This window comes from Scardinius erythrophthalmus, assembly GCF_964197995.2.
Source record: "Scardinius erythrophthalmus genome assembly, chromosome: 9".
NCBI lineage: Eukaryota > Metazoa > Chordata > Actinopteri > Cypriniformes > Leuciscidae > Scardinius > Scardinius erythrophthalmus.
The window spans coordinates 27,702,989-27,726,400 of NC_138229.1; the positions used below are offsets into that span (position 1 = coordinate 27,702,989).

The window sequence follows — 23,412 nt, forward strand, 5'->3', positions numbered from 1 at the left end:
AATATATTCTATATATGCCATCTCTTCACAGATAAAGACAAAGTTTTAACATTTTTAATATTAATTCTTCACTTTTTGAACCTCAAGAATACATACTGCTGCATTTCGATCAGCCTCACAGCGACAGGTCAGAATGAAACAAGCCTCAGCATTATCCAGCCTGTATAGAAAGAGAATGCATCTTGAATTCTTGTTTTAACTGTAACTGAGTTAAATACACAGGCTAAAGGAGGAACCAAACAAGACACAGGTGAATATAATCAATAAACCAATGAGTAATCATAGTAACAAAGGTGATAATCAGAAACCAAGGAACTAAAAACAGGAAGGAAACACAGGAACCAAAGGAAACACAACATAAGAGTGCACAAGCAGAACATAACCGTTACAGTACTCTGCCCTTTGTGCCAGAACTAGTCTAACTGTGGAGGGAGGGTGAGACCAAGGTGGAGCCGACAGAGGGAGGAGACGAAGGAGTCAGGGAGCGACCCTGAGCAGGGCCATTTGGACAAAAATCCACGCCAGAACCGATGGAGGGTGGAGCCAGGAGCCTGACTAACTGAGATGGAGCCGGGAGATGTGGAGACCCAGGTGAAGCCGAGGAGATGAAGATCCAGGGAGACACCGCTGATCTGGATTGCCAAGGTGAAGCCGCAGCATTGCAGGACCAAGGTGGAGCTTGGGGCTCAGCAGACCCTGGTGGAGCCGGAGGGAGTGAGAACAAAGGAAGATCTGGAGGGAAGGAGGAACACGGTGGATCCAAAGGGGTGGGGGGCTGAGGCGCAGCCGGAGGCCCGGAAGGCGGAGGCCCGGAGGCGGAGCTGGGGAGTCAGGCGAAGCCAGAGATAGGGGGCTGGATGGGACCAGCAGAGACAAAGGAGCTGCGCTGCTGGGCAGAACGAAGGAGACAGGGGGCTGGGCAGCTGGGCTGAACCAGCGGTGACGAAGGAGACCGGGGGCTGGACGGAACCAGCAGAGACTAGACACAGCAACCACTCCTCCGTGGTGGGCATATGGGTGGGGCTCCACTCCAACTCCAACTTCTAAAGGGACAGATGTTGGTGTCGACTCTCGCACCTGTTCAGACTCGGTGACTGACTCGTTTCGCAATATGTGTTTTACAGCATTTATTCATCTTTGTTCATATTGGCTAATAAAAATGCTATTGTTCATATCTCATGTTAGTTTACAGCACATCAAGTAATGTTGACATTAACAGAAATTATTACATGCTTTAGAAGTATTGCTCATTGTTAGTTCGTTAAGAAATGAAATCTTATTGTAAAATGTTACCGATTTATGTCTTAATTTCTTCTCAAGCAAATTTATCTAAAAAATTAGGCGCTTTATAGCAAAACTGTGGCATATGGATTCTGTTCCATGTATATGTGATTCGCAGTAAAAATTTGATTTCACAACAATCAGGTTTGAAAAAGCTTGCAGTTTGCTAACTCAACAAAATCTTTCAAGATTTAATTTATGGCCCTTTTAAATAGAAATACTCAGTGTGATAAGCCAGAAATCATGATATTTTTTCTCTAAATTATGGCAGCAGTTTTACAGCTTTTTTGTAGATGTGGGATGTGTGAAAAGGACCAAGATATTGCAACAGATAAATATAAATATATTTCTTTGAACTCACTTTGCTCTGACCAAATCTTGGTCTTTGAGAGCAGAACCCTGCAGATATATGACTCTATGTGACCACATTGGGATCCGCAGTACCCGTCTCACTGACGCATCCAGCTCTGTTGGGCAAAGGATGATGACATAGTACTCCTGGAAGACATCACATTATTATTTATTATTATAGCTCTCTATACAAAGCATAGGCTACGACTTTATCATAGTCCCTGAACGACAAAGGTATGTATGTTAAATATGTAGTTTAAGTCATGCAGTGATATTTGTGTATATTTAATATGACAGACCTAGGTTTGGATGTTTTGTTAATGCCATTTATTCCTGTAAAATAAGAGACTGACAGATCGTGTTTCAAAATCGATAGATTTTGATGGTGCCCAGGGGGCTCAATGTTTACACTTTTTGGGGAGATAAACCAATTAATGGCATACAAATAGTAGTCAATGAACAATAAACTGGGTTAAGAGAATGTATTTCAACATAAAAACATACACATGCTTTAAGTTATAAAGTAAACGACAAGACTGCAGAGCTAAAATATCATGATTTCTGGTCTTGTCTTCAACGAGCCCAAAAGGGCCCACATCACTCCTCTGTTCATCTGCTCGCACCAAGTTCAAGGCATTGACGCTTGCTTACAGATCTATCACAGGCTCAGCTCCCTCCTACTTTCACTCACTCCTACGAGTCTACATCCCTACCAGAAGCCTACGATTGGTCAACGAGCGACGTCTCGTGGTTCCACCACAGAAAGCCACTAAATCACTTTCCAGAACATTCTCATTCACAGTTCCAAGCTTGTGGAATGCTCTCCCCACCCTCATCCGGAACGCAGAATCCCTGGCAACATTCAAAAGACAGCTGAAAACCACTCTTTTCGGTGAGCACTTAACCTAAACCCTAACCTTTTTCCTTTGAACCCTCGCTTATCGGGCTTATGCTACTCTGAACAATGCCTGAACTTCGTATTTTGAGCACTTCTTGCATTGTTTCTTGCCTCTTCACGATGACTCGTGACTCCTAATTTGTAAGTCGCTTTGGACAAAAGCGTCTGCTAAATGACTAAATGTAAATGTAAATGTAAATGTAAAGTAAGTCTCTAAATTGAATAATTTTCTTATTTAAACTTAAAAGTAAGCTGTCCATTTACTACAATACCTGCAAAATCATAAAGTTATAATGTAAGTGATAAAATGTCCCTTTGAACTGTTGCTGAATTGAATAAACTGAAACTATATACGCATATAAAGCCTACTGTATGTCAGGTCCATAATATTAGTAAGAACAGTGACAAATGACAATAACAATTAAAGGCTCACTGAAGTGCCTTGGAATACGCAGCTTTGTATGATGCTTTGATGTAATTTCCACTGAAACAGGAAGCTAAGGCGAATGGCTCCTCCCCCTTTTCAAATAACCAATAGCGTTTAGTTTACCTCACAGACTGCAAGTCGTACTTGACAGCACCATGGAAGCGAATCCGAGCGCTGATGATACGTTGGATTCAATAGTAGAGGTGTCAATAAAATTCTATCCGTTTCATTCTTAACCAACGTACAGTTGGAAAACGGAATAAACGGAATAAAACTCGAGCGTTTGAGCAAACTAACACACATCTCCAACTCATATTGTTCTGTGACGTGTCAACGGTCGCTTTGGCCAGCGAAATACTGCGAACTTGAGTTCACTGAGTTCAAATGAACTTTGAGTTCATTGTTAATTTATAGCATAGGGGGTGGACACTTTAGATTCTAGAGAGCATTTGATTGGACAGAAGAAGTGATGAGAACTGCAGAGTGATGTCATAAAAATCCATGATCCATTTTAGCAGAAATGAGAGACTAAGTTTTGAATGCTTATACCTCCTAAATGCGAATTTTGTTATTGTTTTGGAACACACCAGCTTATTCATAACCTTAAGGCTAACATATTCACACTAAAAGCTAAAAAACGTACATTTTGATTTCAGGGGGCCTTTAAGTATTTAAAGACCATCCATTGGAACTGAGTGTTACCTTTGAACTGTAATGATAATTCTGTTTAATCATTTGTTTTTGTTGTACCTGAAGTCCGGGGTGGGCATAAAATTCATTTAGGAAATCCATCAGCAGGTCGATTTTGATCGAACTGACGCACAGCACCACGTGTCTCTCGGTTTCTGCTCTCTGCCTGCTGTAATCTCCTCCTGATTTCTGCCGCTCCATCCACAAGTAGGCCAGATCCTCAATCTAGTGTCATCACACCAGAAAGAAAACACCATAACGCATAGCATTATCTCTAATTTATTTCTAATTGCCTGTAGATTATTGCTCTTATATGTCCCTCATGGGATCTGGGAATTGTTAAGTGCATTAATATTGTGAAGCCTTTTGTGAGGACTGCCCTATTTCATCCCAATTTTTGAGATTCATTGTGATTATTTTATAATATTAGGAGCACTAGATTTTAACAGTAAGAAACACAGTTTTTTTTTTTTTTTTATATTTAATTACATTTTGATTAAAAATGTATTTTTTTTTTAAGTTTTATAATATTTTAACAACTTGCTTTAGTACAATGAGAAGATAAAAGCCAATTATTAAAGTAATAATTGTCTAGTTTTTATAATATCACACTTTTATAATATCACCAGTATCCACTTTACTATATTTTTTGAGCAACAAACCAGTGTGTTTGTGATAACGGTAATAAATTAAAACAATATGATAACAAATATAAGTTTGCAACAAAAATATGCTGTTTTTGTACAAATAAAATAACTTTTAGAAATGGATGCACCAGCTTTTATATTCAAAATAATATCCAAAATGTTTTTATCCAGTAAAAGTATATACAGTTTATATCTTTTATATTTTATAGTAAGATTTTATTACCATGCAAAGCAAGGGGATCATCATGCTGGCATCAAATGTTTGTTTACACTTACAAAATTGATCAGATAGAGTAAAAGAGTATGCGTATTTGGCGTGCTGTCCGAGGGGAGGGCTCCATTTGAAAATGTTCCTCCCGAACTTTGTTAATAAAGCATCATCTTAAAGTATAGTATCAAAGGCAAGCTTACCTGTGTAGGCAGGACCATTAAAGCGACAATTATCATAATAACCACCAGCAACTTGGAGGGCCAGATATCAGGAACAACATCTCCAAACCCCACTGTAGAGAAGGTCACGATGCAGAAGTAGAATGAGTCAAAAACTGTGAGTTTGCCTCCAGCACGCTGCAAATGCTCAACTCCACAAATGCTGGAGAGGTGGAAAAGTTTTGAAACAAATCCAACAAAAGTAAACGAAACAAAGGAGTCCATGTTAAGTTTGCAGGAAATGGGGACTGTATACTACAGTAATATATGTATTCATATATTAATTATTGTCAAACTATGAATATATACTCACTAGCCACATTTTTAGGTACACCTGTTCAACTGCTAGTTAACATAAATATCTAATCAACCAATCACATAGCAGAAAATCAATGCATTTAGGCATGTAGACATGTGTTAGCTGTGTTCGAAATCACCCCTCATACCCTCATTCACTATTCCATACCTTTCTCCACTTATATAATCCACTTGAAGGAGTAAATGAAAACGGTGAGTGAATTCGGACACTGAGTGCGCCGGAAGGGCTGTTGCTTTTGCATAGTTTGTGCTTGCCGTTTAATAATCAGTTCCAGTAGTAATAAAAAAGAAGATTTATCTTGAACCCTGTCATGGAAACTAGCATGTATAAACCTTAATTAAACTATTTAATAATCATTTAAAAAGAAATTTATGCATGTATGATTTTACACTGTACCCACGGTTTGGAAAATGGATGTATGGATAATTCACCTGTGTGCGCCATTTTCTGGCAAGACATGGGAATTTAGTTGGCAGTGGTATTCTCTAGCCATTGATATCAGTTGTACACACTTTGTTGAGGTGAATTGTGAGATTGAATGAGTGCACTCGATAATGTCCACTATGGTTTCAGACACCACTACAAATGTCTGCTCCCTCAAATAGTGCCCTATTTAAGGGTATAGTGGGCGATTGCGGACACAGCCATGGTCAGGACGATCTGCTGAAGTTCAAACTGAGCATCAGAATGGGGAAGGAAGCTGATTTAAGTGAGCGTGGCATGGTTGCCAGACAAGCTGCTGATCTACTGGGATTTTCACACACAACCATCTCTAGAGTTTACAGAGAACGGTCAGAAAAAGATCATATAACCAGTGAGCAGCAGTTCTGTGGGTAAAAATGCCTTGTTGATACCAGAGGTCAGAGGAGAATGGCCAGACTGGTTTAAGCTGATAGAAAGGCAACAATATCTCAAATATCTCGTAACAACCGAAGAGCATCTCTGAATGCACAACACGACAAACCTTGAAGCAGACGAGCTACAATAGCAGAATACATACCGGTGCCACTCCTGTCAGATAAGAACAGGAAACTGAGACTCTGATTTGAACAGGCTAACCAAAATGAGCCAATAGAAGATTGGAAAAACGCCGCCTGGGCTGATGAGTCTCGATTTCTACTGCGACATTCAGATGGTAGGGTCAGAACTTGGTGTACACAACATGAAAGCATGAATCAATCCTGCCTTTTATCACTAGTTAAGGCTGGTGGTGGTGCAATGGTGTGGGAGATATTTTCTTGGCACACTTTGGGCTCCTTAGTACCAATTGAGCATTGTTTAAATGCCACAGCCTATTGCCAATACTCTTAATGCCAAGAGTATTGTTGATGATCACCTTCATCTCTTTGGGGCTGTTTACACCTGGTCACTTCATGCGTTTTCTCAGATCGGATAGCTATCTGATTTATCAAAACGATTCCATTTGATTTACACCTGGTCACATAAATGTGTTTTCACAAAATGGATTTAAATCCGATCTTCAATTCCTGCACTATATGCAGATTTAATGGAGTGCACGTCACCGAAAGCAACAGATATGAGCTGCATTTTATTGATCATCAGCTAATTTCAAAATCAAAGATCGTGATAGGAGAGAGCGACAACAGCACTGGTAAGATCATTTCGTTTCTTTACTTTTAATGAAGCTGATTGTGTGTTAAGCGTCTGCGACTTACTTTCACTTTGATTTGCGATAGTTTGCAATTGGCTTGATGAATAGATGCTCAGCTTCTGCAGTGATGCGTGCTGCAGTAGTGCCGTCATATCTGGCTATAACATAACATATTACACGCTCTCACACGTTTATTTTTTAGCATTGTTGGGAGGAGTACAATTTACATATGTGGTTTCAAAAACCAGATGCATTTACACCTGTCCGATTTCGGCTGGAATGCGGCCCAGACCACCTCCTGATGTGGTTTGAGCGATCGGATTTAAATCCGTCTCAAATGCGTTTCGGGGTTCATTTACACCGGGTCTTTTCACGATCGGATAGCTATCCGATCATAGAAACCGCATGAAGTGGCCAGGTGTAAACAGCCGCTTTATGACCATGGTGTTTAACCATCTTCTAATGGCCACTTCCAACATGGATATTATGTCACAAAGCTCAAATCACCTCAAATTAATTTCTTGAACATGACTTTGAGTTCACTAAACTCAAATATCCTCCACAGTCACCAGATCTCAATCCAATAGAGCAGCTTTGGGATGTGGTGGAACGGGAGATACGCATCATGGAGGTGCAGCTGACAAATCTGCAGCAACTGAGTAATGCTATTATATCAATAAAAAAAAATCTCTGAGGAATGAGCAATCTATGCCATGAAGAATTAAGGCAGTTCTGAAGGCAAAAGGGGGTCCAACCTGGTACTAGCAAGGTGTACCCAAAAAGTGGCCGGTGAGTATTCATAGTACCATTCTTATTCATTACGGAAGAGAATTGAAATATTCACTGTAACACACTCCTACAGAAATTACGTCGTAACGAATTTACATTTTCTGCATATTCTTGAATGATGCTTTTTTTTTTTTGCATTGCATTCATGGTTTTGCTTTTCATTAGTACCATTTCAACAAGTCACTAATGAAAAGCAATGCCACTTTTCCTCTCTAATGATTTCATATGGATGTTGCAAAAATTATTTTCTGTATTCATTGACCATTGACCATCTTTTTTGAACAGCATGAGCATGTTGCATTTTACATGCATTATACACAGAACAAATATTTTTGAGCAAATGCCTTATAGAAGGATGTGAAATATGCAAGCTCAATTTCTGGGTAGAACCACCACATATTGACTAATGTGGCAAATGGTCATGAAGTGATGGGATCAGGAAATGACAGAGAACTCATCTTTTGCTCTGACTCTCTGTCTGCATTAGCTCTTTAAATGACACCAAGTCTATGAGCAAACAGCTTGCGAAAATCTCCTCTAAAAGCGTTGCGATGCACTTACTGGCAGTTTAATGGTGATCATCTAATGCTGTCTGTGGTTTTTCTAACGATGAACACTTGACCACAGAGCAATTAGTATATTGATTTAGTTCTAAGATAAAAGAAAATACTCCAATATATTGACAACTAAAATAAAGTTAATGTTGCTGAGGTCTACAGCAGATAATCTGCAGCTACGTCATCTGAAAAACAAAGGATGCAAGAGCTTCTCTCTGAAATAAATACACTACATGACTTTTACCCTGATATTTGCCCCAATTTTTAGTCTTGATGTGTCAATGCTTCTTGCCGAAAGTCAAAGATTTGTAGATCAAACTGTAGATTTTGGGCAGTCAGAGTAGACAGATTTCGCAGAAAAGACATTGGTCAATAAAGTGAGATTAAATACATAAAATATATTTGTTATTTAACTGGTTTTATTCATTTTGAGGAATACTGAGGGCCTTATCTTGCACCCAGCGCAATTGACTTTGTACACCAACGCATGTATCATTCCTATTTTGCACCCAACGCACAGCAGACTTTTCCCTCTGCAGACGCACGTCGGTAAATTAGGAAATGAACTTCCCTGGTGCTATTTTCCAGTTCCAGAAAACAATTCCGCCACAAACAAGGAAAAACCTAGTCTAAAGTCAGTGGCGCGTTTTCAGTGGCGCGTTCAGATGCTATTTTAAGGGCGCATGCTTGGCCATAATGTAGCGTGTGCACAACGAGCATAGACTTTGCTTCTCTCATCTACACAGATGCAGCAGTTGACATTTTTGCAAACCATACATAATTACAAGGAAAAATAGAAGGAAAAATTACATAGGAAAAAATAGGCATAAATCTAGCTTACACATTTACCAAAATTATCATACGCCTGTTTAACCGGAGCTTATTTGGGTGGGTTTCTCCCATGCCCATACAATGCCCCTTCTCTGTCTTTTACGGCCCTGACGAGAACGTCGGTCTCCTCGGATGTGAACAGCTCCTGGCACGCGCCTGGCAAATCCGCCGTTATAATAGCAATCAGCCATGGAACAAGCGCGCCTGCTTTTAAAGGGAATGTGAGATGAAGCTCTGATTGGTTTATTGCACGTTACGCCCAAATCACACCTATGAGTAATGAAGCTACTTCAGACCAACCCATTTTAGATTTGCGTCGGGCGCAAGAGTAATTTATCCCGCCGGTATAATAGCAACAGCGCCCGAGATCCGCCCACAAAGTTACTTGCGTTTAACGTTTGACACTTGCGTTTCAGATCGTTAAAATAGGGCCCTGAATCTGTTTTTGTGCAAGAGAGATGAGTAAATGCTTTCTGACATTTAGTCTAGAAGTACAATAACCATCATTTTATACAGCGCACAGAACACAACACCTCTGCACTTACACACGATTTCTCTCAACATAAGGACATGAGAGGTATCAGCCAATAAATGGGAAAACAAATTAACATGCGTTACATGTTTGAAAAAATAACTGTTGTAAATTTAAATGTGTTAGTTAAAAATTGTTACTTAAAGTAATCTAATTACATAACTCACATGACTTGTAATGTTTTAACTTGTAATGCCTTTCCAATCACAATTTAGGCCAAACTATGTACTACGGTATTTTACAATTAGTCTGGCAACACACCAGGGATTAATAAGGATGTGAAAACAGATGGACAAGCACATTTGTGGTGAGTAAGTGCTCCTGCTTCTAAAAGCAGAAAATGAAAAAATGAGCTGCAAGTCAATCTGTCTCTTACCCTGAACAGTGCTGCACATCTTATGCTTCAGTCTCAGTCAAATGAGAGCAAACAGGCAAACACTGATTAAGACCAGGAGACACAGTTCCCTCCAATTATGTTCCCAAATCCAGCATAAACCAGGGGTGCATTTCCCAAAAGCATCGTTAGCCAACTATGGTCGTAGCCAACTAAGTTCCGTCGTTATCAGCATAGTTCAACGAGTCCGTGTTTCCCGAAAAACCATCGCTCCAACGAACATTTGCAAACAGCATCGCAAAGTTGTGTGGTTAGAACGACAGCTCTCGACCTGTTTCTTGTTTGCATGACATGTGGACTTAATAAATCCCTGTCTAGAGCAAAATAAGCAAGCTGATATTAAGTGCAATCTGTATCTTTTATTTAAAATACATAGAAATGTCATTTACGTCTTTTAGTTTGTCAAGAGATTTAAAGCACAGTTTTTGAAGAGTGCGCATGTGCGTACGTGCTCTAGTACGTAGATGTCAATTTTGCTTTATTTCCAGATTCAAGCATAGGCTCGTTTATGATTGAATCTGGAAATAAAGCAAAATAATTGAGAGAAATGAGAAATAGTCCTCAGATGCCATGTTCGCAATTTATAATTTGATCTCAAACAGATTCATTAAGGAAAGTTATTACTCCACCACCTGCGTGACATCATTAACCAACGTGGTTGAACGACCAATTTGCGACAATATGGTTTCCGGAAACAGTCGTGTTGATTTCTTCAGCGATGCATCATACTATGGTATTGAACCAGCGAGTTATGTTGTTGCACCCCAGGCTGGTTTATGCTGGTTAGTGTTGGTATGCTGTCTCCTATTTCAAAAGATCTGTACATAAATCAGTTAAAAAGAACTTGTGTACACTGCAAAACAAAAACATTTAGAGTCAGTTGTAGTTGTAGTGTTTCTGCTCATCTATTCTCTTTTTTATGTTCTTGTTGTTCCTATTACCTTCAGTGGTTCTGCTTGTTAACAGCAGGTGTTCATCACTAATGCTCAATCATTACTTGTAGAGTAAATCTCCTTTATTTCACTAACTGTTACATTGCTTCAGTGTTACTTTTACTCTCTATAGATTGGAACCATATGAAAACTGAAAAGTGTTTGTTTAACACTGAGGATTTTACTGTGTACCAGTAAATATATAACCAGCAAAACGCTTCTTTTCCTTATCAAATAGTTCATTCAAATTCATTTGGAAAATCGTCTTGGTCGTGTTCTAACTACAAACACACTAAGAAAAGTGATATGTGACCCATTTTGTTGTGGTATTGCTGGGATCAATCCAGTACCCAAAAGACAATATACCACCAGCACACCAGCATCCCATGCTGGGATCCAGCAAACCAGCAACCAGCATCCCATGCTGGTCACAGCGTGCAAAGCATACCTTATGCTGGTGACCAGCAATGCTAGATTTTTCAGCAGGGTTGTTGGGAAATCCTATATGACAAGCAGTTTGTGGTCGAATTAGGCTAAATTAGACTGTTTATGTGCATGTGCCTTGTATGTGAGTGTGTACATGAGCTGACTCACAAAGTGAAAATGAGGCAGACAATGGTGGAGATGAGGATGAGGACCTGATTGGACATGGCTGACTGTGTCCAGTGAGTAGCACGATGAAGATCATTCTGAGAGACAGAGAGAAAACGATGATGGAATTACATTGAGTTTATTGTATATTTAAATGTTTGGTTGAACTGTCCTTTTAAGGCTGTCTACACTGTAAAAATAAAAGGTGCCTGGAGGAACCTTTTGGGGTTCTTCACTTTGCCACACCGGCGGAACCGTCTGTAGATCCTCTAGGCACCCTTTAAAAAGGGCCGGTTCTCTGAGGAACCACAAAGGTTTCCTGAGGAACTCTTATATTAGGCACTGTGTGGAACCACTGTGGGTGCCTCCAGGAACCAAATTTCATTTTTTTTTTAAATATTTAATTTCATGTTATTACTATGGTTACCTTTGACTTCTATTATAATAAACAAATTGAACCAAATACAAAATAAGAATTGTTTATTACATATTTGATATTCATTTTTATACATACACTTCCATGCACATGGGGAAAAAAGCTAACTACAGATTAATATCAATGACTACACAAAAAAATAGTATAATACATAAGCAACATGAATAATCAACCATGTATATACAATAGATAAACAAGAAAAGACATCTCAACAAAATGCATGGAAACACATATGTTCCACTAAATAAATCAATGTAAAAAAATTACATTTGAACTAATTAAAAATGTCCATCTTTACTTAACTTTAAAACATTTGTGTTTCAGTCCGATGGTTAGTCTGACATCACTGTTTCCAAGTCCAAAAGCTCTATCAGATGCCAAAAACAAACAACAGTGCTAATATACACTCATTGTGCTGTAACCTTTATCTCTATACTGAAATCTCTGATGGTTAGTTATTCAGCTATTTTGAATCATAAAATGTTTAAGTCTGGGATGCCGTTAGACTGGAGACTGTAATACACTATGGCTTTTGAAAAGCTTAAATGTGTGACTTGAATCAACAGTGTTCATAAATGGTTGTTGAGTATTCTCATGAAACAAGATAGAGGAAGTAGAGGCTTCGACCCGGAAACAGAGTTAAGGTGCAGTAAAATGATCTGTTGTTCTGTGAATGTTCACTGGTGAATTCAGTCATTTCAATATGAATTCACACGATCAGCAATTTCGTTTGTGGTCAAAAATGTCACTATGGGACCAAGTTGGTGTGAGGTACTTAACGAGTTAGAAAAGTGAAAAGGTACAGCATCGTTTTCCGTTTGTTTTACCTCTTTTCTGGTGGATGGTCCAGGCACTTCGATGATTTTCAGGTCTACAGGAGGATTTTTATTCTTGATCAAACTTGTATTTCAGCTTACCGAGATCCCTGCAAAGTACAAAATGTACTGTTAGTAAGGTTATTAAACTGATAGTTGTGAAATTTAAATAATTTCCTCAGCCTTGTGACGTTCCAGACCTGTTTGACTTTCTGTCTGTGGAACCCAAAAGCAGATCTCAGGCATAATGCGACCCCAGTCACCGATCGCTGACACTGCATGAAACACAAGCAGAAAACAATTGTGTAAATCATTCATGAAACCATTCTTATGCACACTTGTCTAGTTCAATTCAATGCAACAATTTATGTAAAAATGGTTAAGCTCCAAAAATGTCCCAGAAAAGATCCTAAAAATAATCAATGAGTTCACAACTCATGTGTTATGGGTTGTGTTGCAACAAGTCTTCTGAAGCCTAATAGCTTTTTCCTATTTATTTATTTTTTTGTCGAAAAAGACTAAACTTGAAGTTATAATTCAGAGTTAAAATGTCTATAGCATTTTTTGTGAATCAAACCTGTGATATTATTTTTCTGAGTAACATGAATGAGATTTGAGATCATGAGAAAAGATTTTCAGAGAGTAACTGATTAAAAAACACAAGTACACAGTCAAACAATACAATTTCACACAGAGAAAGTTCATAGTAATAAAGTACTTGCATGTGGTGCAGGTAACTTACTGTAATTCAATGTTGCCACTGAAATGTTCAGATTATTTTAGAAATGTAATGGTTGTTCTGGGGAAACAAAAGAACAAAGCTGATTATTCACAACATAATATTTATTGACCAGTAAATGGCTTTAAAATGGTATTTGAGAGAATGAGGGCACCTGTAGTAAAGTTAGGCTAAACAAAAACAGAGCAAACTATAACCTGTTTTTGTTATTCATAACAAACGCCAAGAATCAGAGAATTTTCTAAATTAGTTAGGCTATATCAGCAATTTGAAGACACAGTTGTACAAAATATGTTGAATTGAATGACTAAATCAATGTAAGACAATAAGTCAATAATTTCCATTTGTTCATTAGATCAACGTAGTTAGCATCGCGGCTAAAACCTTCATACCAGATACTGTGCAATAAACGAGTGGTAAACACTGTAAAAACGTAGTAATGTATAATAAATTTAGTTTAGATATATGTGTGTGTTTGAATAGTGAGTAGACTCTGTATTTATATTTATTTGGCGAGTTTACAAACCTTGTAATGGAGAGCCGAACAAACGGCGGAAGCTTTGATGAGAGGAGCCGTTACTTTCTGATGACGATCAGCTGAGCTCTGTTGCGCGCGAGCAGCGCGAGGATCACTGAAGCGACGACAGCAGAGGAATAGCAGCAGTTTCGTGACAGAATAATACTTTTCTCCTCCTGCTTCTTCTTCTTCATATAATATTATTATTATTTAGTGTTGTTGTTTAAGGTTTAAATGACTTAATAAAATAGGCCTATACTAAATATATGTAAGCTACCCAAGTGAAAAAGACTATAGTTACTGTTAAATGTATTAAAAATGCATTAAAGTATATTTGTATTGTAGGTCTACTAAAAACACACTCAAGTACATTTTTAATACATTTAATAGTACATCTTTTTCACCTGGGTATGTATACTGAATCAAACTTGCCTATAATAATAATAATAATAAAAATGCATTAAAGTAGGCTATATTTGTATTGTAGGTCTACTAAAAACACACTCAAGTACATTTTTAATACATTTAATAGTACGTCTTTTTCACCTGGGTATGTATTCTGAATCAAACTTAAGTAGCCTATAATAATAATAATAATAATAATAATAGAATAATAATCTAATTCGGGCCTCACTGAACCATTGGGTTCCTCCAGATGCTGGCTTTAACATAAGAGATCTTCCAGGAACCACTTGAATGTTAAAAGATCTTCCAATAACCCTTTTATCGCATTCAGGTTCCTCTATTTTCCCCCAAAGCACTTCGAGGTCTCATGGTAATGAAAAGGTGACTCCAGAACCTCTGAAGTAAATACAAAGTGCTTAAAGGATCCCATAAGTTCCAGCAAGAACCTCAAAGATTGTCAATGGTCCTCCAGTAACCCTACTATAGGAAAAAGAGCTTTGAGGCACCAAAATTACATTTTGAAGTTCCTTGAGTATCCGACAGGATACTTGAGGCTCCTTTAGTTTTTACAGTGTAGAGCAGGCAGATAAATAGTCTGATCAATTTCCTACAGAATGACTACAGTATAACAAATGCATGTCTATACTTTCTTCAAAACATATACTCACAATCATGTTTTCCAAGGCACGTTTTGCCAGCCAGCATTTCAGAAACACAGGGACGAAGAGGTTCCGTAGAGGAGGAAAAAAAATCTGTTACAACAATTAACAAAGACCACCCATTAAACTTTCACAGAAAACTGAAGCTTTTCACCAAAACAGACATTTAATACGTAATAATAAATAATCTTATAAGAATGCTCGTTTTTAAATTGCCAAAGTAAGCTCTAAACACATATCAGTCAAAAGGGAACACAGAAGGTCTAATCTTCCAACTTTAACGTTTTATGCAAAAGTTTCTACAACAAAAATATCTTAAATGAAATTTCACAGTGAAATTTTGTAAAAAAGAGTTGTAAACAAGTTGCTAAATTTGCTCTAAAATGGTATTTGGTTTCTAGGGTGTTCTGCTATGGTGTTGAGGGTAGTTGTGTAGTGCGGTAGGTTATGAGTTATGAACCAAAGATTAATACTTAAAAAAAAGATACAGTATAGTACAAGAGATGCTTGTAAACAACACTAATAATAAAAGACCAGATAAAGATATTAATGGATTATGCATTAAATCGAATAGGCCTACATCTTTAGATAGGAAAATAATTGTTCAGGTGTGGCAGCACCGACATCACAGGACTATTATTTTCAGTTGTATGTCAACAGTTGTTCAATTACATACTTACTCCGATCACAAAGGGCACTGTGTCAATCATTTCCAAGATAAACGCTATTTGAAGTACCTGCTGCAATATGTTTCCCTAGATTGTTAGAGAGATAAACAGACAGAATTAACACAGATGGTATCAATAGTTGCATGAAAAATATACTGTATCAGTAGATTGTTTCTTTAGGGTCATTGTTTTGTTGTTGATATTCGATGTTCTTGTAAACTGATATGGAAAATACTAAAAATGTATACCTTGTATCGTAGATATGTCAGCAGGATTCTTATGAATAAACATATGACAGCAACAGACACCTAAAGAAAAAAATAGCTATTTGTTAAAATAACTTTATATTAGATCCATAACACAAACCTTTCACAAAATAAATAAAATAAAATCTAAAAATTGTGGATATTATGAGATTTATCTGCAGAACTACCTGTACAGCCCAAAGCGTTTGATTTCGTTCAACCCAAATAATTGAGGCCCTGGTAACAATAAAGGGTTATTAACATGGTGCAAATGAATAAATCAGAGCAATTTTATATTGAAATTCTGTCTTGTTTTTGGTTTCTTTGGAAATACATACCAGTTGATTCCAAGCAGGGTATAATTTTTGTATGTGCAGTTCAAGCTGTGAGTAGAGGAATTACATTATTTTGAAGCAGATATCATTATGGAAGTCATTTTATAGAAGTATAAACTGAATAATTTTTTTTACTAATCCTCACATAAAGAATTGTTACTTTTACAAAATGAAGCAAGGTATTTATTTTCTAGTTTTGTTATATACAAACTCATTTGACTTGGGCCAGTAACATAAAGGAAGTCTGCCTTCAAACACAATCATCATTAGATGTGTGTAGGGAATTGACAAGTGAGTGTAATGAAATTAGAGACTGTTGGTGCCTTTATTAGCAGAATTTTTCAGCCCATTACTGTTTCTCAGAGTCTGACAAGATTTTTTTCTGTATAAACACATTTTCCTTTAACCCTTGTATCATGTTCGAATTCTGTGATTTTTATGTTGCGGGTCAAATTGACCCTAATCAGATTCAAGAACATTTACACTATAAAAATAAATAAATAAATCAGGTGAAAACAGTAAATCTCTAATATTAATGCTTCTCACACATTACAAAAAAATAAAGAACATATTATTTTTAAAACTGTATTTAACAACTATTTTTAACCATATAAACAGTATTGTAACTATTTTTTGTTTATTTAAAATGTTGATTTTTTTTTCACTTGAAATATTTTTGTTTTATTTTTGTGAGCTTTCCTAAAGCTCAAACAGTAAAGCCAAAATCATGCACTTGAACTGATACAAATGTATGCCTTCAGTGCTGCGGTGTACATTTCTTTGCATAAAAGTGTCTCCCAAATGTATAAATGTACATTTAAATACTCTCAGAGGGTAGTTGAGAAACTGATATAAAAAAATAAAAATAAAATTGGGGTCTGTGCAGCTGCGGTTAGCCATAAAATTGCGGGTCAAATTGACCCACTAACATTAAAAACTTCAGAAATTTTGTAGACGCATTCCAAAGCACCTCAGAGTGTCAAAACTTTGCAGGCATGTTCATAATCCTAAATGAGAAATTGCCCCAAAATTTACAAAAATATCCTAGGTTATTTTGTGTTTCGGGTCAAATTGACCTGAAACATCATACAAGGGTTAAACCTCATCGAAAATACATTGTGAATCCAGTGAGTGATATAGTAATCTTAATCTAAAAGTGTAATCCACACCCATCTCATTTGGCTAAGGATGAGCCTTCCTGCCAAAGTTTCTATCCATTAAACAATGAAAAATATCTACAGTACCATGTGTGTTGACGTTCTCCTGAGTCAGACAGCACTCTGGATATATACAAAATGCAGCTTAACACACTGAGCGAAAAATAAAACACTCGCACCCTGAGACCTGAGGAATAAAAATAGTGTTTATAAAACATTTTAGACATTATAGTAGTACAAAAGAAGTTTCATGCACTCAACAAGTGAGACAAACTTTGGTCACATAAATATGGAACATATCACACATTTTAAACTAATAAGTAGAAAATTCCATCATCGCATCGTTGGCCAACTATGGTCGCAAGTTCCGTCGTTACGAGTTCAAAGGACATTGCGATGAACTTGCGACCATAGTTGGCCAACGATGCTTTCGGGAAACGCACCCCAGTATGACATCTTAAAAATATATTAATTTTCAAAGTAGGCTATCTATTTCTTTTCCATAATGTTTTGAATTTATGTGAGTATGTAAACAAGAAAGAATTCATTTTAGCATTTGTGATTGTAACAGGAAAATAAAAAACAGACATACTCGATCGTTGGTTTTTGATGAAGTAAAACTGGAGGCGTTGTTTGAAACTATCCTTACTGGAAACGTCAACCTGCATCCTATGCGGCAAAACACATGGATAAGAATGACTGATTAAACAAAATAAATTAATCTTTTCCATCTCTAAAATTATTTTATAAGTAAGATGAGTCCAGGAGGAAATCCAGTCCAAACGCTATGCAAATCTCAAAGATTTTCGGCATCTTTGGTTTAAAAATTATAAGACCCCAACTTGAGTTTCCCCAATTAATTTCAGCCATTTCCACCACTGGTTGCACTCCATCACACTGGAGTTATTACTAATACTGTTTTTGCACAACATCAATAACTCATTTAAATATAGGGAAGAGTAATTGTAACAGTAGCCTATATGATTAGCCTACACAACTGTCACAAGGCAGTAACTAGCCTGTATAAGGTCCAAACTAAATTAGCCTACAATAATGCTTGTTTTGTATGTTGGTTCAAATGGTCTTAAAACATATCAAAGACATTTCATTCACTTACTTGGCATTGTTTAGCCTTGTCTGCTCTCGAAGTAATAAATCCCCGAATCTGGGTTTAAGAGGCAGGGATGCCACTCCGTTGTCACCATCAGCCATGTTTCTCCAAAAGCAAATAAATAAAATAAACCTACTTACAAGATCACGAGAACGATAAGCCCACAGTTTTTTGTCTTTGACTTTTTCCCAATTGCCCAGCTGCAAAATAATATCAAAGTGCGATTTCTGTTTCGCTCCCTTTGTCTCTCTTCCCTGAGTTCCCTTCACGAGGGAAAAAAGCTCACATCTGGTGTGTGACTGATAGGCAGACTCAGTGACTACAAATTGATGTCATTAGATGTCAGCGGCTTCCCCTCAGCATCAGCGTCTTCTCATGTGCGGTTTCGTTGTCACTAGCCTACATCCTACAATTCAGCGCTTATAAACATTAAAGCATCGGCCAAAGATCTTTGCCCATGTTTAAAATTAAAACAGTTCCAAGAAACGAAAACTACCAAGCAAACACAGAACGTTCCCCTAACGTTCCCGTTTGGTTCCCATTTGGTTATTTTTTTGGGAACCAAACAAGAACGTTCTGGGAACGTTCCCTGTAGGTTATTTTTAGGATCTTTGTTTATAACATTAAGGGAACGTTCCCAGAACGTTCCCTGTAGGTTATTTTTAGGTTTAAATTTATAACCTAAAGAGAACGTTCTGGGAACATTCCCTGTAGGTTATTTTTTGGATATATTTTTATAATTTTAAGGGAACGTTCCCAGAACGTTCCCTGTAGGTTATTTTTAGGTTTAAATTTATAACCTAAAGAGAACGTTCTGGGAACATTCCCTGTAGGTTATTTTTAGGATCTATTTTTATAACTTTAAGGGAACGTTCCCAGAACGTTCCCTGTAGGTTATTTTTAGGTTTAAATTTATAACCTAAAGAGAACGTTCTGGGAACGTTCCCTGCAGGTTGTTATTTAATAACCTAAAGAGAACCTTCCCAGAACGTTCCCTGCAGGTTATTTTTAGGTTTAATTTTTATAACCTAAAGAGAACCTTCCCAGAACGTTTCCTTGCAGGTTTTAGGTTTTATTTGTATAACCTAAAGAGAACGTTCTGGGAACGTTCTCTGCAGGTTATTATTTTAATATCACTTAGCCTACTATTAACAGGCAGATTACCAACTGACAACGTCGTCAGTACGGTCCCCTAAGGTTATAAGATAACCAACAACGTTCAGATCTATTCGCAATAACTTTTTATTAATGATATTTTAAATTATGTTATATTTTAATTCTATATGTTTATTTAAATGCTGCATGACTTTGAAGTGTTTTAATGCGCATGCGCGTGATCAAACACTGGAGCACGTGCGCTGCTCGAGAGCAGATGGAAACGTCATCGACAACTGACAAACAACAAAACTCCCGTCTCTCGCTGTTGGTTTCACTGCTTTCAGGTAAGTTTAGACAACAAAATCTCACAAATAATACACACAAACGCCCCTGACACATTTCTTACGTGTAATTGACACGCTTCTGTTAAATATTTATTTTAAAGAAATGATTTTATGTCTTTGAAAAAGTCCGTTAGCATCTACGCTAGCTAACCGGTTTCAAAAGACAACGTTAGGCCTAAGTTACGTTAAGTTGAGGTCTTATTTATGAAAGTTTGGGTTTTTAAACACATATTTAGTGTAGATAACAGTTTTTGATAGTTTTGCTGGTAATTTGTCAATGGGAAGTAAGCTAATTTATTTAGGCTAACCAAAAAGAATGCACTGTATTGTTAACTTAATCAGTGACGTTACTTACCAATATTGCTAAAATGTGATTTCAGAATAGCGAGAGAAAAAATAAAACTCTACAACAAGGGGTGAGTTATTGTTTAATCATGATGATAATTCCATATGCATTTATTTCACAATATATTATCTTAAGATTTGTATATATTTATCTTTTCTGCATTTCACCTCTGTTCTAGCTTGGTTCCTTGTAATAAACCTATCACATGTAATATTTTTGGCTCTGTGACAAACAGCATGTTATGTTCCTAGATCATCATGCTGTGATGGCCTGCTGCACTCCCTGTCCAAGAAAATCTCTATGAACCATATGACTAGTAAGCAAAACCACCTCAAACATGCAGTGCACTGCTGTCCAAAGGTTTGGGGTCTGTAAGATTTATGCTTTTGAAATAAGTCTCACATTTTAAAATCATTAACCCCAAGTTTTTTCAGTGAGATTGTCCTTGAGAAGCCTGTAAGCTAAATAATCAGCTAAATAATAGGCGACTAATACAATATTATAATGGTCATAGTTATAATAATTCATTTAACTATTATGATAACATGATATCCTGATGATTACTATATTTTATTTTATTTCTTTAGGTCTGTTTTGAATTATGTTGGCCAATGAGACTGACAACATACTGTCCAACTCAAAGGTATTTATGTATTTTTTTATTTTTTTTTATTGATCAATACTGAAATTCTTTGTACTTTTAAATGCGGTTCAGGGGGTCGACAACTTTAGGCAGTTATTTTTCACAGATTTATTTATTTAATGTTTATTTGACAGGGACAAATGCATAGAACATTGCTTTATAAAAAATACAAAGTAGATGCCATGCATACAGGTTTATAGCCATGACTAATTTGCAACCCCTAGATATCTTGGGCAGCTGTGGCTCATACTCTTAGCCTTTAAAAATGTTTGAATTGATATCCCCAATGCAATATCAGGGGGTAAATATATCATTAGAGTTCTTAAAGTTATGGCTTTGCTCTTGTTACCAGATGAGATAAAATCCCTATTGTTTGGCCCTGTATTCTTCAGGACAAGACCTTGATGCCATCCACAGTCAGTAGATGAAGAAGGTGAGTTTAGCCGAATTCAGTTCTCTTTCACTTTTTTTTTTTAGCTTAAACAGACACGTGCACGCAAAATGAAGTCAAAATGGCGAGTTTCCTCTTGTCTTGTGTTTTAAACAGAAAGAAAACGGATGCGTGTCATTTATATTAGTTCTGCGCATTCGTCTTAAAGGGACAGCAGCCTAACGTACCCGCAGCTGCTTGTGTCGCCAATGGTGATCAAACATCAAAAGAGAGAATGACTTGTAGCTTTAGCAAAGATACATTAATTTTATAGTTATTTTATTTTTACACTGAAGACTTATTTTACATTTTGATAAATCAATTTCTGTACCTGATAAGTTAGATTTAACTGAAAAACATAATGCACTGCTTATTTCAACTGTGTTTTTCTTCTATTGTATTTATCTATGCTTGTTATCTATTGTAATTTTCTATGCAGGTTCACTCCTCTACAAAATCCCCCCAATAGAGGTTATGCGGAGCGCCCAGCGGTTGAACCGGAAAGAGGTCTAAGCATTTCCGCTTTTCACTTCCGTACACATCTGCAGCGGTAGGTGATCTCTGAGTTTACTGTTAATTTTTGCTTATTACACTAAAATTCTTACTTCTGTTTTAATTAAAATGTCACGAAGGCTAAAATATCAGACAAGGGAACATCCGAACAGCAGTTTTTGTTGTGTGCCGGTCTGCTCTATGTCGGGGAAAATGAGTAGTACAAATAGGTTCTGTACTCATAAAGTGACGTCAACATCAGCAGTAGCATTCGCCGTCAGGCAAGTGTTATTTAAATAAACTCCTGATGTACTTACAAACTTTCCAATGCCTCGTTTAATGAGTACAGAACCTATTTGTACTACTGTAGTAGTTTGGTACCATTCTGGGCATTATTAGTGGGGTAATTTACCAGATACAAACCTGGAGCCGTTAGCGCATGCACTAAACCATACGGCTGATATCTCTAAATAAACTCTAAATTTTTCAATATTGTGCAGCACTAATATTGAGCATATCTTAAAGTGAACCTGGAATGATAATTTGTGATACCAGATGAGATGTATGTATGATAGATTTTGAACTGTACTATTTTTTTATTTCAGGTTTTCTGGGATCCCAGCGGAAGGCATCAAGGCATCAGATGTTGGCCTGGACAGATGCACCTGTAAACTACACCGACCTTTGCTTTTGCATGGATGGCTGATTATTACCATGTTCTGTGAGGGTTTCATTATAGCAAAACTGAGCACCTGTGACAGTGGAATTTGTAGGTGTAAAGTCACAGAGATTAAAAAAAAAAAATTGATAGCAGTTTCAAACTTTTTTTCACTTTCTTTCTCATAAACAACACAGCAGTTACAGGTTTTCAAATTCTTCATTGGAGGTGAGACTTATACATAAAAGGTAGAGCGAATTCGCAGGTCAGAGTTCACTAGACTTAAATATTATTTTCTCTGTTTTTTATTTGACTTCAGAGAGAGAGGCTTAATATGGGTATCCTTACCCCTATATAAAACATTCCTTTTTTGATTTGTAGTCTGAAATAATAAATAGTGCAATATAAATAAATGCAATGTATTGTTTTGAAATATATAAATTTTTCTATACACATTGATGCTGAAATATCTGAATAAATACATGATACCAGCAGCGCTCGTGCTCATATCTCCTACAGCTTGTGATCCCAATTGTGATCCACAATCCCACCTCACTCTTTTCATTTGCTCCAGATGAATATTAATGCCATTACAGGGCTTGAATTTTGGCATGGGATTGTGTGTCCATGTAACGCGTTGTCTTTTTATTTTCTTGTTAAATTTGCAGATGGTGTTGGGAGTTTAAATGTTTTGAGCGGAGTGAAGATTGGCACATTCATGTATATTGTATATAAATGAATACTTTTTCAACTTTATAGCCAAAGTTATAGGCTACAGTTTGCAAAAAGATCGTTTTAATTAAAATGTTTGTGCAGTTTTATTTGAAATATTTTCATGTTTGAAATATTAAATGTAAATTACTGTTCCTGAATACATTTTGCTAACGCTGTTTTTAATGACTTATTTTAGGTTGATAATTAAACAATGAATAAACAAAAACATGGATTGTGTGCTGATTTATTTATTTAATACAAACTGATTGATTTACTTATTAGTGATAGTTTCTGTAAATTCAATTTATTGTAATAATATA

At 36.8% G+C, this 23,412-nt stretch overlaps 1 protein-coding gene and 1 long non-coding RNA gene across 3 annotated transcripts in view; one reads left to right on the forward strand and one right to left on the reverse strand.

The window, feature by feature from the left end:
* Positions 1-15,561, reverse strand: part of kcnt2a (potassium channel, subfamily T, member 2a) — a gene marked incomplete at its 5' end in the record, with an annotated part of 40,047 nt that extends 24,486 nt beyond the window's left edge. The window contains 6 exons of the mRNA XM_081373797.1: positions 97-160; positions 1,643-1,779; positions 3,708-3,872; positions 4,706-4,886; positions 11,284-11,378; positions 15,532-15,561. Coding sequence (XP_081229923.1) covers positions 97-160; positions 1,643-1,779; positions 3,708-3,872; positions 4,706-4,886; positions 11,284-11,378; positions 15,532-15,561 — 672 coding nt within the window. The remainder of the gene's footprint in view (positions 1-96; positions 161-1,642; positions 1,780-3,707; positions 3,873-4,705; positions 4,887-11,283; positions 11,379-15,531) is intronic.
* Positions 15,562-20,091: 4,530 nt separating this feature from the next.
* Positions 20,092-23,306, forward strand: LOC308696180. 2 transcript variants are annotated; one of them, XR_014030792.1, is made up of 6 exons: positions 20,092-20,225; positions 20,407-20,471; positions 20,743-20,798; positions 21,151-21,231; positions 21,668-21,778; positions 22,326-23,306. It is a non-coding gene; the product is annotated as an uncharacterized lncRNA (long non-coding RNA). The 2 variants fall into 2 exon arrangements; XR_014030793.1 differs by having other exon boundaries at positions 21,191-21,231.
* Positions 23,307-23,412: the final 106 nt, after the last annotated feature.